General features: G+C 37.0%; 1 protein-coding gene across 1 annotated transcript in view; it reads left to right on the top strand.

Moving 5' to 3' along the window:
* The window catches only part of tmem8b (transmembrane protein 8B), a 183,356-nt gene that overhangs the window by 44,938 nt on the left and 118,183 nt on the right, over positions 1-20,235 (top strand). Inside the window, exon 2 of the mRNA XM_067438293.1 lies at positions 12,602-12,791. Coding sequence (XP_067294394.1) covers positions 12,602-12,791 — 190 coding nt within the window. The remainder of the gene's footprint in view (positions 1-12,601; positions 12,792-20,235) is intronic.

Genomic DNA, 20,235 nt, shown 5'->3' with positions numbered 1-20,235 from the left:
CAGATTTCTAGCTTAAAAATATAAATATTTATTGGTTATCATTTGTGACCGTGGTTAAAAAAACTAGCCATGTGGTTCAATTTTATGACCTTGAATAAATAAGTTTTCCATTGATGTATGGTTTGTTGGTATAGGACAAATTTTGGCCAAGATACTACTACAACTATTTGAAAATCTGGATCTGGGGGTGCATATTCTTAACAAAATATTAATAAAATCGCCTTTAAAGTTGTCCAAATGTCATTAGCAATAGATATTACTACTACTAATATTTTTTTTATATATATTTATGGTAGGAAATGTACAAAATATATTACTTACTTAATATCCTAATGATGTTTGGCATAAAAGAAAAATCGATAATTTTGATAATACCCAATCGATAATACCCATACAATGTATTGTTGGCAATTGCACCAATATACCTGTGCAACTCATGACTTGTTTTGTGGTTCAGGGTCACATATAGTCCAAAATGTTCATATCAGTTCTTGTAAATACTTTCCAGTATCAAATGAATTGTAAGTGTGTATATATACTTATATATATATATATAATATATATGCAATCAGCATTTCTTTTTTTTCCCGTCCGCCACATTGGATAGTTTCTACTGATCTTCTCACAGTGAATTCTGAGATAGCATTATGCACAAATTCTTTAGAATGTGGATAAAACATTGTGAGCTCTGATGTCTTAAAATATAGTCCTTTGTGGGCAGCTTTGGAGCAGAGCAAGTGTATGATGTTTTTAGTGAGTCTCCCTGTTTCTCTCAGTTCAAGAACTTGCTCTTAAAATTGATCTCTCACATTGGTGGCCTGTGGCCATCTCCTTTTGATCTTCGTCTTGAAATATTTCCTTTCTGTCCAACCACGGGCTAAAATAGCCACAGTGTGTCATCATGATGTATGCGGGTGCTAATTCACAGCAATTAAAACATTTCAAGTATAGCGATTTCACACAGGCAGATTTCTGAGGCCTCAGCTTGCTGTATTTTATTAACCCCCCCCTCCCTCCAGGACGTGCTGAAATACTAGCGGCCTAGGTAATGATGTTGCCAGAGCAGATTACACCAGGCTTTGCTTGGAGTGTCTCTGTGAGCATCTCTTTGAAGGTTGTAATCCGTGGATTTGGGCACGGATGTGGGAGATGAACGGAGAGAACGTAAATCGAACTCCGAGAAGAGCATCTACCAGGTCAACCTGCCTTGAGAGCTTAGTCTGAGAGATGCCGACATCACTTGGAGAAAGAGTGCCAGCTTGCTACCCACAAATGTGCATATTTGTTTGATGCAATTTATAAACCTGATTGCCTTAAGCTGAAGCAAAAAGAGCAGTTTTGAGAGCACTTTATAAAAATAAAAAAAATCACAAAAAAGCACGAGGGCGGGCTGGTGTTATTTTTCGGCAAAGGGAGTTGGAGTGTTTGTGGCTTCTGTTAAAACTTTCTGTATTTGTTCTAGAACCATTGAGGTCTTCATTTATCTTCATGAGCTGAATGTTAAATTGGTTCTTGTAAGGCAATTCCTACAGTGTATTATGGTAACTATATTGATAAACTCTTTCTGATTTAAACAGCAGCCTTATCAAATAAAATATATCATTTTTGCTTTTAATGTAGATAGGAAATCATGATGTCATGGTTCTTTTATAATACCTTGAAAGATTATAAAAATACAATATCGTACTTTTTCCCTGCACAAATATGTGGTCGGCAGCATTGAAACAAATTGAGAACAGAATTCCAAATTAAGGGTTTTCTCAATTTACCACAGTAAATAAACATGTATTCATTCATCCACTCTGCCGTAAAATAGCTCTGACTTATGTGACTGTACCTAAAAAGGGGCATGTGCCACCTTTTATTGTGTCAATTGCACTTAGGACATCTTTACATAATTCTCTTTGCATAAGTCATAATTCTCTTTGCATAAATAAGTCATATTTCTCTTTCTGTATCTCTGTTTTTTCTACTCCTTTCCTCCATTACACATGCATAGTGTATATATGTCTATGCCATATGTTCCCTTAAAAGACTTCTTCCCCATTTAGTCTCTGTACTCTTGCTAAAAGCAACATAGGCAGTGCTGCGGATTCAGGGTTTGGATCACTTTCCCTCTGGAGATATGATCTGATGGTAATTTTATGATGCACATGTCACAAGTCATCTCTTCATCACAGCATTCCACATGATGAAACCTGACGGAAGAGCTTCTGCCTTGATATGCTACTCAAGAGCTGAAGGAAATGAACGCACCAAAACCGTATAACCTTTGGGAGAAGAATGACGTAGATGCACATATATAGTAGCTTGTCTATGTGCGAGCGGTGTGTGAATGTGTGCGCCTGCTAACAGCTCGGTTTCTTCTGGATTCGTTCCCAGTGTGCTTGTCCTAAGCAGGCATTTGAGGATTTTTTTTGAGAACTCCACAAGCTTTACATAAAACTCCCAAGCTGCAAAGACACACTCCCGCCATTCTACCCTGATAGCACAAATCCACCCTCATGTCTGTAGAGACCCCCTCGACTGATGTAGTGAAGCTTTTTGGAGAAACGGTAATGGTTGTAGGCATATGTGCCAGGAGTTGAATGGTGTGGTAAATTGCTTAAATTACTCTTCAGTTTTGCGAGGGAGAGACCAGGTGTGACCGAGAATGACCATGAACCTTGTTTTTTTTACATATATTTAACACATTATTTAATTAATAATATTTGTATATTTTATAGTAACATTTATGTAAAATACAATAAAAAAATAATGTAGTTGAAAAGTAAATGTATGATAAGCTTATCTTCAGGGATACTGAATCATATTCACGTGTAAAGACCCTTTTTTAAACGTTTTTTTGGCTTTTATTGGATCAATGATTTTGATGACATCACTCTGCACTTCAGCTTCTCATTAGATTTTCTGTTCAATCAAATGCTTTCTAGAATCTAAAGCATCCGCCCCCTAAATTTTAAAAAGATGCTGTAGCTGTGGCTAAAATCATGTCACTTGTTCACACATTTTACTATTTTCTTCATTGCGAATATAGTGTATAGGGAATTATTCAAAATAAGGCTTTATCGAACTCAATGGTTTTAGCTGGACTGTGATATAAATGATACGCTATTGGCTATTTTAAAAAAAAAGGGATATGCAGGAGATATGCCAGAGATTAGCAGGAGAAACAGTTAGAGTTTAGGAGGGAAAAGCGGCTTTATCAAGTTTAATGGCTTTGGCTGAACTATGATATATATGATAAGCTATTGGCTATTTTTTTTAAAAAGCGTTGTTTGATACACAGAGAAAAAGGGTGTCAAAATTGTACCTTTAGGGGGATAACAGCTTGCCACTGTGGCAGTACCTTTAAAAGGACAAGGTACGTGTACGTTCCGCCCTGTCTTCCTGTATCAGTGGAAATTACGTCAACATATTCAATAATGCAGTGTGTTTCAAAGCAATTCAGTGGGCCTTTTAATATTTTGAAATGTTCATGGACCAGCTTTGTTCAATATGGGGGACAGCTCATGTATGGCGCTTCATACGAACAGTTGGGGTATCTACAGATACTTAAAGGTCCCGTTCTTCGCGTGTTTTCGAAGTTTTGATTATGTTTTCAGTGTGCAATATAACATGAGTTCATGTTTCATGTGTAAAAAAACAGTATTTTTCACATAATTGACTTATCTGTACAGCGCTGTTTTCTCTATCCTAAAAACGGCCTGATGATTTCCTTGTTCTATGAAGTCCCACCTTCAGAAACGCGTAATGAGTTCTGATTGGGCCAGCGCTTCACGTGTTGTGATTGGTCAGCAGCTTAGCCCGGAAAGGTCCCGCTCTTACCATAACGGGGAGATGCAAGCGCTAAAACGGTTCTAGTGACGTCATTACATCCCTGCACTTCCTGCTGTAGTCCAAACCGGCCGTTCGCTGTAGGCTTTGAAAGCGAACTTCTGTTAAATAAAATATCTCGCTTGGCATTGAACTTTGAGCTTTATAATTTTACAGGTATTATTTATGCTCTAACAGCAACATTACACACTAACTAAAGTTTGAAAGATGAAATCGCGAAGAACAGGACCTTTAAAGGTTCTGACACAAAGGTAAAAAGATATTTGCTGAAAGGCCTTAGACAAAGCAAACTCTTCAGACTACAGAATTTTTTTATGAATGCGTGCATGTGTGTTGGAGCAAACACACTGTAAAAGCAATCTGACCTCAATATCTCTGCACCTTATGTGCGGAAACAATGACAGTGGGGAATATGAGGGCTCTACATATGTGAGAGAGAGACGTCATTAATTATTGATTCCCGTGACTGCTGGAGAGGTAACGTGACTGCAAGAAAAAAGGCTATATTAATTTTAATTCTCCTCAATCTGAAGCTTAGATTGAAAGACGGGAACCTGTATTGAGCGGGAGTAAAGTTTGTTGTGTGGGGAATATTGACATGAAATGTAATAAAAGGGTTTGTGATTTATTACTTGTCTGGTCCATTGCAAATCATCTTTTGTGGCCTGTGCAGTGGCAAAAGTGTAGACGACACACAGAGACATGAACAGTCTCTGCATTCTCCGAAAACACTTGCTTTTCTCTTGTTTCCTTTTAATTAATGCCTGTTTTTAACTGTTGTACTTCAAGGAGTCCTGATGGTTATTTAAATACTGATTAGAAACAGTCAGATGCCAGTAATGACAGGTGTTAAAGCAGGATATGTGTTCTGTGAGAACAGCAAGAACGGGATGTACTCTAGAAGGACATTACAATTAGAATCACAAATATTTTCATCCACATGCTAGCCACTCCACATGCATTAAAAGCTTAAGGCCTTTCTGTTGATATAAACATGCATTCTGTGAAAATTGTATTATGAATGAAAACATTAAACACTGTATTTTGTTTCATAAAAAAAACAAAAGCACCCCTCCTTAAAATGGATGCAATAGCTATGCTAATCTCAAGCTGAATCCTTTAGCGCTGAGACAATTTGCAATGGATAAATATTGTTGTCCCTAGTGGAGGGCAGTTTTAGTGCATACTGAGAGGAAAATTCACTAAAAATTAATTAATCCTGCTGATAGCATTGTTTATTTGGACATGATATCTGCATTGGTTTGGTTGTCATAATTAACTAACTCATTCCAAACCTGTATTACTTTCTTTCTTGTGTGGCAAGAAGCAGAAGATATTTTGAAGAATGTTTTTGGTTATCATTGACTTCCATTTGTACTGACCAAAACAAAAAGAAGAAAAAAATGAAAATTTGCCCAAACAATCACTTTTTAAGAAAATCTTACAGGCTTGGAACAATGTGTTCATTTTTTGGATTCTTGTTACTGGTTACCGTGATGCATTTGTCTGGCTGTCACTAGAACAAGCTCAATTTAAAGGGATACTTCAGTGATTTAGCAGTAAGCTTTGCATTTAAACTGGTTCATGAATGTATTGATGATGAATTTGATGCCTTCTAGACTGAGAAAAGACAGAAAATGTATTTTTTTGTCTCATGGGGATGAAATATAACAATTCCCAGAATGCATTGCTTTGCTGCCCTACGAGACCACTCCCAAAGCCATGCCTTTGGAAGCTTAACTTCTATAGGAATTAATTTGAAAAGGTGAAGCATACAGTGGCTCAGTAGTGCAGCCGTACTAAATTAAACCACAACACAATGGAAACGAGGCACAACACAACACCACCAAATAGCCAGAACACAACGGTATCACCACAACACAACGAAAATGCTCCCGACCACGAGGGGGCTCTCGGAGTGCAATGAAGTTAGTTTTCCTTGCCTTTGGTCTATAGACTGGTCAGTTTTGCAAAGAAATAAACAATACGATCATATTTAAGTGTGTAACCATTGTATATTGACATGAAATATCAATTCAAAATCACCTGCATGCATTATAGCTGCATATGTATATTCGTGAATGCTTTTACACGCTGTCATGGCGCTTGATGCACAAGGGAACGTCTGCCAATTCCACCATGCAGTTGAAACACATAATTTATATGAAAATTACTTTTAACATTTAAAAACAGACATATTAATATTCCACAGCTTTGTTGTATTCTTAAAAAAAAATTATATGTTTCAACGTTGTTATATGTTATAAAATTATACGTTATAACATTATACGTTTCAACCACTTGGTGGAATTGGCAGAAGTTCCGTTGGGCTGAACATTGGTCTGGGGCGTCAGCTCTGTATTTTCACAAGAGGTGTAATCAATGGGCATAGTTCAAATGACTCTACACACAACTGAATAGTCCTTCGAAAAAATCAGATCGCAAGAGGCGTGATAAACGAGCATAATTCAAATGACTCTGTACACAATTGGATAGTCCTTCAACCAATCAGATAACAAGAGGCGTGATCAACAGGCATGGATCCATCACTTCTCTATCCGGCATTGTGTTAAACCCACCAATAGCTCACCAAGTGGATAAGCCAGTCTGCGATTGGTTCCTGTAAAAGTGTGACAGAAGCAAGATAAATAAATATACAGGTTTCCAACCTGAGCTGCAGGGCGAAATCAAATCGCGGGCAGATCAGGCTGGGTTTACGCAGTCCAGTGAGGCGTAATTTTTTTTGAATAAGGTACAGTCTTTAAGTCAGCATTAAAGGGATAGTTCACTTTGAAATAAAATTTTGATATGTTTTAGCTCACCTCATGGGCATCCGAGATGTAGGAGTATTTGTTTCCCCAGTAGTTTCAATTTTGATCATTTTAGGTCAAACCGTGACCTTGTCTGTGCCTCACATAATGCAGGTCTATGGTCACCACCTCAAAGAGCATACACAGAGAAGTCCAAATTAAACAATCCCCCATCGTAAGTACACACTGATGGCCAATAAATGAGCAAGACAAGAAACGAGTGGTTTGTGTGAGAAAACGAACAGTATTTATATCGTTTTTACCTCTTGTACACCACTACGTCCAACTGATCCGAGGGCGCGCGTGCTTGTTTCCTCTTGTGACATTCGCGCGTTCTGGCTTTAGTCTGTGCAAGCGTGGAAAGGATCCTACATCTCAGATGCCCATAAGGTAAGCTAAAACATTTCAAAATTTAGTTTCAAAGTGAACTATCCCTTTAACGAAAGTGTGTTAGTTATTTCTTGGTGATGTGTATCAAAGTGATTTTGGCCATTGGGAATTGATTTGATCGTTAGATCATTGTGGTGGGCTTTTGCTTTGTTCTCATGTGAGTGACAGGTTGATCCTGCCCTTGTGACGCATCATCAGAGAAGTGATGTCACTGCAAGAGGAAGGGGAGTTATTTTGATTAAAGATCAATAATTATTATGAGTTAAAAATTATGGATGGGTACATATCATTAATCATTTATAAATACAGCAATATTCCATAAAAATAAGAATTGTCCATTTTGATATGATGGAGACTTTAAGAAGGAATGTTTGTTGAATAGAATGACACTGGTTGGAGATAAATATACAAGCCTTGTTTTACTGGTTTAAGCTGTTTGCGGTTGGTTAAATTCAAGATGTGTTTAATGTCTGAACCCTAGTATCCTGCTGATTTCAAAGCACAAGGATATCCTTGGCTTGGTTTGTCAAGATGAGAGGATGTATATTTTGACACACCTGCACTGCATCAACCCATGTAACAGTCAAACAACATGACATTGCCTCTGCTTCTGATTGACATGAGGGGTAATCAACCTGTCCACTTCTGACTGGACCACTGGTAGAGTTTCTATCTGACAGAAATGCTTGTTTGAGAAAGTAAATCACTCTTTTCTAACTTTCCAGTGTTTTTACTGTACAGTCATCAAAAATGTTGCACCCTAGATGCATTAATATATTTAAGCTACCGAGGCGGTTGTTATAAATGCTACGTTTTAGCCCAGGGTGGACATTGTTGCAGTTCATATGGTACCAAATGGTGTGGGTCTATCCACCATATTTCACTCAGTAATTTTATTCGCACTGTAAGTGATTGCGCGTGAAGCCCATCAGTGGGATGTGCTCTGCTGTCTTAGCTAACAGATGAAGAGGCCATATTGGCGTCATACCTCTGAGAGTCCATCAGCTTAATAAAAGTGTCAAGGTGGTTGATTTGTTATGTCTGTTAATAACAGAAGCAAGGGTTTGACGGGAAAGAGATTAAACAGACGGCTAGAACTGACATGCAGGCGCTGTCATTTGTCTTCACTCATCCAGCTTGCCTGCCTTATACATTTCTTCTCATTTTCTTTGTATGTCACACACAAACTCAAATCTCCAGAGATATGTACACTGCAGTGCTGCTCCTGAGCTTTGAAGATGGGCATTGCAGATCTCCTCAGTCAGGAAGCTTTAGGTTGGGCTGTGTGTGTTGCCAGAATTAATCTGAACAATCTATTAAAAGTGACAGCAGCATTTATTTTTAATTCCCTACATTATTTTTCTGAATGTGTCTGACAGTGGTGGAAAATCTATTTTAAAATGCTACTTATAATTTTAAAAAATACCTTAGTTCACTTAAACTTTTAGGGGGCTTTTGGTGCTTAAAGAGGTGGTCTGGGGTTCGTTTCGTGTGAACTCGGTGACACGGTTCGCTGCTGATGTGAATGCAATCGTACTAAATCGCGGAAGTGAACTGCTATTAATGACATTTGAGTTGGTAAAAATGTGTGTTTTGTGTGTGTTTCACATGTGACTGAGATACTGCAAGCAGAGAGCTGTACATCTCATTTCTGCTCGTCTTCGGCGTTCTTTAGAGCATTTGCAGTACCTTCACGCTCGCTGTTGTTACTAAGCAACCGGGTAAACAGCTGCTGCTTTGATGACGCAAATGAACCCCGGTTCGGACCCAAATAATATAATATGAACACAGTCCAGCGGGGGCAGTGGGAGGGGGAGCAATCAAACTCGGGTTCGGTCCAGGCAATCGAACCAAGTGTGATAGCACCCTAATTGATAATTTAATAACATCCAAGATGTCCATGTCTTTCTTTCTTCAGTCGAAAAGAAAATAAGGTTTTCGATGAAAACATTCCAGGATTTTTCTCCATGTATTGGACTTCGATGGGCACCGAACGATTCAAGGTCCAAAGTACAGTTTCAGTGCAGCTTCAAAGGGCTTTAAACAATACCTGACGATGAATAAGGGTCTTATCTAGTGAAATGATCGGTCATAAAAAAAAAAAAAAATGTTATACACACAAATGCTCGCCTTTCTCTAGTTTGTGACGCGTTTGTGGCATCACGTAATCAGCAGTTACGTTGAAAAGGTCATGCTTGACGTAGGCTGAGGTACCAAGTCAGTGTTTACAAATTTGCGGAAGAAGGACCATATACACAAATGTCTTTGTGTTAGTTTATCATTTAAATAATTTTTACAAACACTAAAGTGTTTTCAGTGCCTAATACATTATTATTTTTTAGTTGTGTATTTTATTCATATTAATTCACTGATTTTTGAGATAAGGGACAAAACATGTTTTAGAAAAAAAGAAAAACTAACTACATTATTAAAAATTGGTATAGACAAAGTTCTCAGATAATGAACCATATAAGTAAGGGAACAGGCATATTTCTAAATATTTTTTTCTAAAATGCATTTTTTTCAATAAACTGCTAATTTAATTTAATCCATCTAAAAACGATCTGTAAAATATTCAGTTGTGTAATACTAGTGGTAAAGGATCTAAATCATAAAATACATTCTCTGTTGGGTTTTTTCACGCTATTTTGAACAACCCAGTTTCTAAATTCCTTAATTATCCTCCCTACTTTAAATATTAAACATATTTAAAGTCCAAATATACAGTATATAATCATGAAGCAACATTAGAAGTATTCACCATGTGCAAAAAACATATTAAATCACATTATACAGACTTTTTGAGAGCACTTGTCAAACATTAGACAATAAAACCAGACAGAGTTGATGTCTAACTAATACAAAAAAAAATCCACCTCAACCAGGTGTTGTACAGTGGAGCAATTTACGCTGTTTTTTTAAACTATTACACTGCGATGACAGAGTTGACATGTTAAGGCTGTGACTGCAGAGACTTCAATATTGTTTGTTTAAAATATTTAAAAATGTATAACTTCCAGCACTATGCGCCCTACTGTGAGATCCACACTGAACAGGAAATCGTGCTCGTCATAGTTAAAGCTGCCCATGACACCACATGATTTATTCAGGATTATAAAAAAAAACCCTGATGGAGTTGATGCAAAGTCATTACACACATTTTATAGCCATTTTTTATGGAAAATATAATTCAATATTTACTTGTTTTATCGTTTGATATATTAAAGATCTCTGCCTTTTAATGTAACTGTGTATTTTTTTAATTTGTTGCAGTTTTAAACATTTTTTTGGGGCATTTCAAGTATAGAGTGTGCTTTTAAAATTATAGTAAATAACTTATTTAAAAGAATAAGCAATGGATACAAATTAACCTGTGATGTAACTTTGTAAAAAAAATAATAATTATGTGTTGGCATATTTTTTTTAATTGTTTTTTTTATTTTTTACTTAATAAAAATGGGCTTATTTGGGACATGTTTTGGGTCATCTCAAGAATCAGTGAATTTATCATTTTTGCATTGGTATTTAGTATCTTTATAGTCCGATTATACTTTTAAAGACAAAAAAATAATCATACATGTACCAGTAAATGCATTAAATACTATTTACAAAAACAAAAAAAAATACAAAAACTATTCACAATCTAGTTTTGAGTCATTTGTTCAATTTGAACTATTGTTTGTTAGTTTAAATGAAGATTTACAAGGTTGAACCACCTCATAAATATCAGTTGTGCCATCTGACAACATTAATAATGGCAGCGAATATGCTGAATACTGGATTCCTTCCTATTTCAATTACATATACAAACAAAATACAAATACAAAAGTGTTCTAGTCGACAGTCTCTACTGAAGTAAAAGTAGTAAACTAATCATAAACAAAATAAATTGCATGACATCACATTAAGTTACAGTGGGTAAATACACTGGGACCCACTTTATATTAGGTGTCCTTAACTACTATGTACTAACATTGTAATTGTTAATATGATACAATGCACTTATTGTGTAGATACATGTTTTTACATTGTACTTACATTTTCAAAATACTTGCATGTAATTACGTCTGTAATTAATTTACATTTGTAATTACACAGCTGGCATTTCCCTTACCTAACCCTACCCTTAAACTCACCCATATCAACACACCTGTCTCTAACTCTACCCGTATACACCTCAGTATCAGCAAAAAGGCTTTGCAATAAAATTTGAACACAGTAAGTACATTGTACTTATTTTCTGATGTAAGTACATAGTACTTAAGGCCACCTAATATAAAGTGGGGCCATACACAGTAATCGATTGTGATGAATAACAAGTCATGTTTTACGTATAATGATACTAAAAGAATCATCAGCTTAAGTCAGTTGAGAAAATTATAATTTAAATATCAAGAATGAATGTAATGTAAAAATAATTGTTGAAAACATTAAATGCATAGTAACTTTAATGGAACACTACATAATAACAGATAAACAAGATTCATCACCTCTTTTTTCTTTTTGCAAGATATGCTTTTCTTGCAGCTGGATAATTTTTCAGTTCTTTCACTACCATGTACTAACATTTAAATTAATCATCTGAGACAATGCACGTATTGTGTACATATACCTGTTTTACATTGTACTTGTATTTTAAAAAGCCTGCATATTATATATGTAATTCATTTCTGTAATGAAATCAATAATTAAACTTTCCTTACCCATTAATCCCTTAACCCACCCATTAAAACTCATACCACCAAATGTGTCCCAACTGTACCCGGATTCCACCTTAATAGCAGCAAAACAACATGAACAAGTAATATAAAAATTATAAAAAAAAGTGATGTGAGTACATAGTAGTTCAAGACACCTAATATTAAGTGTGACTTAAAGTGTAACTTATTTTTTCCCCCCTCGATATGACAGTGGGGAGACAGTCTACAATTATTAAAAAATTATAATTAAAAAAATTGAAACTGTACAACATCTTAATCTGATTCCCTGTTTTCACATGACATTTGCAACTAATTTGACACTGAACAGGCTTCTACTTGGAAGACTGTATTAATGTTTGCCTATGCTAGCAAGTTCATACATAGCATTTTTAAATGTAATAAAGAATGATAAAATAGCATTTTTCTAGGTTTATATTGGCTGATCTATATATATATAGATCGACTGACATATAAAGTGTTTCAGCCTACCTATGCTTGAAATCACTATTTTTATCAGTATTTGTGAGAGATCTACAAACCCATTAGGCTCTCTGATGATGGAGCCATAGGAAACCACGGCTCATTAAGGCAGATTGCAAATGTCATTTTGCTGCTTCCTCCCTGGCCTTGTATTGAAGGATTGCAATGAAATTAATTTTGCATAGAGTCTAGGTTTTTGAATCAAAGCCAAAGCACGCATGACCCATGGCAAGTGTGATTAAATCACTGGTGGGGCTTTCAGAAGGAAGGTCAACCAAACCGCATTAAGACTGATTCATCCAAGCCTCTTCCCACCCAGCTTCTCCCTCATCCAGCTGATTGCAATCTTTCATCTAATAACTCTCTCCTTGTTCCATTCCCTAGATTGCCTGTTTGTAACTGACTATTTCACCCGGACGCCTCGCAAGCTCAATGCCTACCGCTCTTTTGCCAGCGTGGAGCTGTTCCACTTCAACGTGCCTGAAGACACCGTGGTGGCAGTTTGGAACCTCATCACCTTCAAGGAGCAAGGGGGCACCTTCGGAGACAGCTGCCCAGACCGCAACGTGACAGTGTGAGTTGGCTAAACTTCCAGGTTACATCCACTGGGGGCGGGGGCAGACAAGGACAACAGCATGATGAGGTCAGATATGTCCAATCAGCTTTTCAGACAAGACAAAGGGATATGTAAAAGCCAAATGCCACATGCATGATTATAATGACCTTTCTGGTGCTACCGCTGAAGAGCGCTCACTGTTTGCCCTGATGCAATGGCTTTTAATCCAAGTCCAAGAATCATTTCCCAGATGCTGATCATTTTCTATGCTCTCCATAAAAAAAGGCATTTATCAAGTGCGGGGCAGACAGATTTCACATCGTAACTACACACTGGAGATCCATAAGCATTAAATACCAAGTGACACAGATAAGATTTAAAATCCGAATCCTGACATTCTTACTAATTTTCACAGGGTCACATTCAGTAGAATTGCTTTAAGAGTTCTAATCCTTATTAAATGGCCTCTAAAATTAGGATGGCCCTATTTTATTCGTCATAAAAGACACTGAGTCCTTTGGTTCTCAGTTCAAGGTTAAGAAACAAAAAAATGTTGGTTTTATGATAATATGGGATAAAAAAAAAGATTTAAGCTAATTTAAAAAAAGAATATTCTGGGTTAAAGTTAAAGGTTTAGCTCACCCAAAAACTAAAATTCTGTCAATAATCGCTGACCCTCATGTCATTCCAAACCCATAAGACTTTCGTTCATCTTCAGAACACAAATTAAGATATATTTTTTATTATCATTCAAGAGCTCTCAGTACCCAGTACATAGACAGCTATTTAATTAACTTTAATTTAATTTAGTAGAATCATTGTTACAAAAGTCCATGTGACTCCAGTGGTTCAACATTAATTTAATGAAGCGGCGAGAATCCTTTTTTCGTGTGGAAATACAAACAAAACTAATGAGTTTATTGAACAATTTCATCGTGGCCTGTGCCATACTCCTACGCTGTTTACAATACAGTGCAGCTCCCACACATGCGTCGCGGTGCTCATGTGAACAGCATTGACTGCCATAGGTTTGAGTGCTGCACTATTTACAATGGAAACTTGTTGAATAAAGTTGTTATTTTTGTTTGTTTTAGCACACAAAAAGTATTCTTGCCACTTCATAACATTAAGGTTGAACCACTGGAATCACATAGACGATTTAAACTATGTCTTTACAAGCTATCTGGACCTTGAAAGTGTTAATTAAATAGCTGTCTATGGAGGGGTCAGAGAGCTCTCAGATTTAATCAAAAACATCTTTATTTGTGTTCTGAAGGTGAACGAAGGTCTTAAGGATTTGGAACGACATGAGGGTGAGGAATTCATGACAGAATGTTCATATTTGGGTGAACTATCCCTTTAATCTCAGTCCACAAAATTTGTTGCACAAACTGTGAAAAAATCTTTGACTGTGACGCTGTGTAATTTTATGAATACATTCAAGTTAATTATTTGAACACTTCTGTATAGTATGAGCTGTAAAGAATTGTTGTCATTTTTACTGTTATTTTAGGCTTTAGGGGTTATGTTATCGGGCAACAACGTTTCTAAATTAGATATAGGGCCTAACTTTACACAGAAAAGGTTAGTAAGTGATTTTCACATTAAAATTGTTTTTCTTGTGTCTATTGAAAAAGTGAGTATTTTAATGTCTACTAATTTGCTAGATTGACTTCCATTGTAAGTGCCTCACTGTATTCACAAAACATTTAGTCTTACCACTAAGAGTTCTCCTAAATGGCAGTAAAAGTTCTTAGTTTCGAGTTTTTTCCTAAAATCTATTCACAAAGCAGCTGAGAGCAATTTTTACTAAGGAGCAGAGAAGTCTTAAACTGAGAGCAAGGGCTGGATTGATCTTGTTGCTATGGATGATGTCATCATGCTTAGTAACTATGACCACAGTGATTGGCTGATAGGGGAGGGATCTCTGTCAGTGTTTTAATTATAGAAATATTTTGTTGAATGAGCTTTCATAGCCCCTTTCACACTGCGATTCCGGCAAATACACGGATCATGCGACCTGGCATTTGTTCCCGGGCCGCTAGATTTGGTCCATTCACACTGCCAGCGAAATACCGTAATATGTGCGCTTTCACACACAACGCTTAACGGTCCCGGGTCGAGTTGACACGTGACATCCTGATGTGACGTGTAATGGCGAGCGATCTCAGCTTCAGCACGGATAGTAAGGAGCTCCGTGGTCTCGATTTGTGTCCAGTTTGCGCACATTTCTGCTTGTTTAATTTTAGTTTCTTTTGTATACGAACACTCTCTGCGTTTAAAACACAGACTAGCTCTTCTGGCACTGCAGGGTTGTATTATTGAAAAAACAAGCTCTAGGAGTTGATAACTACGTACACGTTGCGGCATTAGTTTCGGCTTTTGTTCACACAGCGCTCGTCCCGGGTCGAATACCGCAATATTACTAGGTCCCCGACCCGGGTCAAATTCGGTAATCAATTCCGGGACGTGGTTGCTTTCACACAGAAGGCGACCCGGCAATGTTCCGGGAATATTGCAGGTCCGACGTGCAGTGTGACAGGGGCTCATGTTGCCATATTCAAATAAAATGTTTAAAATAAGAATGTTCCCATATTAAAATAAAGATTTTAAAAAGTAGGCTAAGTGTCACTAGTAAGTGTGAACTCATAAAAACAACTACCACAGGTAATCTGACATTATATTTTTATTAAAGATACATTTATTATCACTATTGCCTCAATGTTGTATAGTATCTTTGGGCGGATTGTGGCAACAGCCATTAGGACTGTTTGTGATTTGTTCTTATAGTGACTTAGGAGTCCTCTTGACTACTCCTAGTGTTTCATGGATTTAGGAGCTAGTTTTAGTGCTAAAATGCTTTGTGAAATACTCTTTGAGCAAAAATTTAGAAGTCCTAAAATTAGGACTGACATGGCCATTATTTTTAAGAGTTTCTCCTAAATCGGCAAGTTAGGAGCTACTTTTAGCCTTAAGATGTTTTGTGAATACGGACCCAGATTTTTTTAAAGCTACACTGTGTGATATTTTCCCCCATCTAGCGGTAAATAGGTATATGACCATCCAGTGAATATTAGTTTCTGTTCCTCTCAATTCTGATTTCGTTTTAACTCCTACGGTGGCCGATGTAGTCCAAGATTAACATGGCAATCCCCCTCTTCACATTCGACGCGGTGCCATCGAGTGTTAAAACGCGAAAGGCGAAGGTTGAATTTACGGGTATGTCCCTCTTTGGCTAATGTACTTTCAAGATGGAGGAGCAACATGGCGATCAGCATCCGAACCCCTCACCCGTATGTATTTTCAATGGCATATTATAAACTTACGAGAATACTTTATTACTTGAAAGAAGTAAATATACATTAATGAGCACATATATTTTTGAAAGAACTAAGTGTTTTTAGCTAAGAATAAACTAAAAAAGTTACACAGTGTAGCTTTAAGAAAATGAGGGACAAGTTGAACATTATGCTGTCGATTGATCTTGTATTGAAACCGGAATATCCATTGAAACCCTGGCAAATTTTAAATGTTACAAAAAACTATTGCCCCATTTCCACGCTTCCTAGACACAGATGAGGCCAGAAATGAAGTGTGAAAACACTCTTTTACATCTACCTCTGGTACTGTTACTGAACTCTCTGGTACTTCAAAGGTGTACTTTTAGCCTTTATTTTTCTCTGTCCAATTCTTTCAAGTCATCCTTGAATGATCCCAGTGCACTTTCATAGCCAGCACACGGTGTGCTATAGCACAAGAGCTGTTGTTAAAGTTAGTCTTGGCCCTTGGGTAATGAAAATGGAGAACATTATTCAATGAATACTCAGGTCTTCAAATCCCAGTACACTGGCTGTCATTAAAGTTCCATCAAAACACTGACCTTGTTATTGCCTGTCACTGAATGTACATCATAAGTGGTGAGGAAGAAACTCCTGGCTCTCTTTAATGTGTGACATTATAAAGAGGAGGAGAGATCGTCCTTGAGTCAATCTTCCAGTCCTGGTTTCTTCTGATAAATAGCCATATCACAGAGGTTTGCTGTTTATGCATTCAGCATGTATTAAAATTAGAACATTAGTGTCTGTTTTATTTGTTTGCCACTGCTACTTCTTTGACCTCAAATTAGCATTAAAAGTAACATTAACTGTAGCATTAAGCTGATGTTTAAAGGCACCCCCTCCATGTATGCTCTTTGGCTATTTTATTTCTTTGAGGGGAGATTTCTTTCAGACTGCACATATAGAAGATCCCGCTCATGCCTCCTGTTTTATGTCTCCAGGCTTTTATATATAACATTGTGAATAAACTTTTCTGGTGGCCTCGAGGGAAAGCTACAAAAGAAAGATGCGGCATAAACAGTGATCTCTGTGTTAACTTTTGGAAGGACATATTTTAAACTCATAATTTTAGTCGTAACTCCAGGGGAACATATTGCCTTTTATAATTACAGTAAGTACGCCCATGTTCCAGTTTTAGTGATAATGAAATATGTGTCTTCGGGGCCTATCAAGTAATATAAATGGCCCGCCTGTGATAAATATTTTTTCTTTCTTTTGACAGAATTGTGTTCTGTCTTGTAAAATAGTGGTGTAGATACATCTCATTATCATTATCTCATGATAATGTTGACTTGACCCAGCACTAAAAAAACAACCCAGCAAATTAATGTATAAACCCCAACAAGCTGGGTCAAAATAAAAGATGTGTTCTGTGCAGTATTTACCCAGCGCTGGATTGCCAAGTAACCTAGAATTTTATTTTTTTTTTAAACCTAGCTTTTATAGGCTAGATATAAAAATAGAATTGATTTATGGACGAATGTAGATATAGATATAGAAACAGATGGGTAAAAGGATGGGTAGATATATAATACTTTTCTTAATCCCAAAGCGCTACAGTAAAATAACAATAATACAACCAAAAATAAAATACAACTATAGCATACAACAAATGATTAAAGAAAAACAGTTTTAAACAAATGTGTCTTAATCAACTTTTTAAAATGATATATATATATATATATATATATATATATATATATAGAGAGAGAGAGAGAGAGAGAGAGAGAGAGAGAGAGAGAGAGAGAGAGATGGATGGATGGAAAGTTGGATAGATAGAAAGAAAGATATATAGATGGATAAGTTAATATCAATATGGGTATGAGAGTTGATGAATGGAGATATCTTTCATTTTTATATATATATATATATATATATATATATATATAAGAATGATGAAAGATGTCTATAAAGAAAGGAATAAATATAAGAAATGAGAGATGACAGATAGATGATTAGACTAGGATATATGGATTGACAGATGATGGATGAATAGATATAGAAATATACAGTGCCTTGCGAAAGTATTCGGCCCCCTTGAACTTTGCGGACTTTTGCCACATTTCAGGCTTCAAACATAAAGATATATAACTGAATTTTTTTGTGACGAATCAACAACAAGTGGGACACAATCATGAAGTGGAACGAAATGTATTGGATATTTCAAACTTTTTTAACAAATCAAAAACTGAAAAATTGGGCGTGCAAAATTATTCGGCCACTTTACTTTCAGTGCAGCAAACTCTCCAGAAGTTCAGTGAGGATCTCTGAATGATCCAATGTTGACCTAAATGACTAATGATGATAAATAGAATCCACCTGTGTGTAATCAAGTCTCCGTATAAATGCACCTGCACTGTGATTGTCTCAGAGGACCGTTTAAAGCGCAGAGAGCATCATGAAGAACAAGGAACACACCAGGCAGGTCCGAGATACTGTTGTGGAGAAGTTTAAAGCCGGATTTGGATACAAAAAATTTCCCACGCTTTAAACGTCCCAAGGAGCACTGTGCAAGCGATAATATTGAAATGGAAGGAGTATCAGACCACTGCAAATCTACCAAGACCTGGCCGTCCCTCTAAACTTTCAGCTGATACAAGGAGAAGACTGATCAGAGATGCAGCCAAGAGGCCCATGATCACTCTGGATGAACTGCAGAGATCTACAGCTGAGGTGGGAGACTCTGTCCATAGGACAACAATCAGTCGTATACTGCACAAATCTGGCCTTTCTGGAAGAGTGGCAAGAAGAAAGCCATTTCTTAAAGATATCCATAAAAAGTGTTGTTTTAAAGTTTGCCACAAGCCACCTGGGAGACACACCAAACATGTGGAAGAAGGTCCTCTGGTCAGATGAATCCAAAATTGAACTTTTTGGCAACAATGCAAAACGTTATGTTTTAACACAGCTCATCACCCTGAACACACTTTGTAGATTCTTCACACAAAAAAAACAGTTTTATATCTTTATGTTTGAAGCCTGAAATGTGGCAAAAGGTCGCAAAGTTCAAGGGGGCCGAATACTTTCGCAAGGCACTGTAGATAGGGATATAGATTGATGGATATAGATATAGATGGATTGATGGCTGGATAGATGGGTAGATAAATTATTATGTATCACAAATTCTAAAAGCAAACCACACAGAATGATTTTATAAATCCTTTTGTCACCGTAGATTGCACAGTTTGTGCGTACATAACCATTCACTGCACAAAGTTTTGTCATGAGGCCCCGGGTCTTCTCGCTGTTTTTTTCTTCTTCATAATGAACAAGGCAGGGCTCCATTCTGTCGATTCAGCTGTCAGATAGTAGGCAGGGGGTGCCATAGAGAAATGGTAATTAAAACAGGCTGTACTCAGTGCCGGGGGAGAGATAAAACGGGAGGATAAGATAAAGAAATGGGAGAAAGCGGGACGACTGGGTCTAGTGGATAACAGCCTTACGCTACAGCCCGTAGATCAATATCATGCTGCCGGACAGACCATGACAACTCTAATTGTGGCCCATACAAAACAGTAGGCCTAGGCAGAAACAGAGCTCCCGAGGTCTTCCCAGCCACCCCTTTTCACTGGATCATCCTTCAAACATCAAGCTAAAGCCTTTGGGAAGCCTTGTAATGCGAAACTGACACGCCACATCAGATAATCAATGTTCAGCATAGGTTTTTAAGGATAAGCAATGTAATGTTCACATTCACATTATAATTAAGGTCACAGTTGCGATTCTCCAGTCTGTCTCTGACCTCTTGGCTGAAGCCTGAAGACTTAGCTTTATCTCTCCCTCATCAATAATAAGACAGCGAATGTCATGCACATTAATGATCTTAAGCTCTAATTCTTCTCACATGCTCACATAGGGACCGGGTACTCGATGCATGAGGCATGGTAATGCAAGACAGCAAAACAATGATGGAAATCACCTCACCTCAATTAGACTCCAGCACTCAATCTGCATTTAATGCTTTGTTTGTTTAGACGAATACAAGAACAGCAAGATTTATGCCGTTCATTTGCATAATACAGGATCTAGGGGATGAGATTGTCGACAGACCTAATCAAGACATAAACTAGGAGATGGGTGACAAGAACACAAAGGCTGCATGCCAATTTTTTTAATTTGAACCT

Source organism: Pseudorasbora parva, chromosome 3 (genome assembly GCF_024679245.1).
Source record: "Pseudorasbora parva isolate DD20220531a chromosome 3, ASM2467924v1, whole genome shotgun sequence".
In the NCBI taxonomy this organism is placed as follows: Eukaryota; Metazoa; Chordata; class Actinopteri; order Cypriniformes; family Gobionidae; genus Pseudorasbora; species Pseudorasbora parva.
This window is presented reverse-complemented; position numbering and strand designations above follow the sequence as displayed.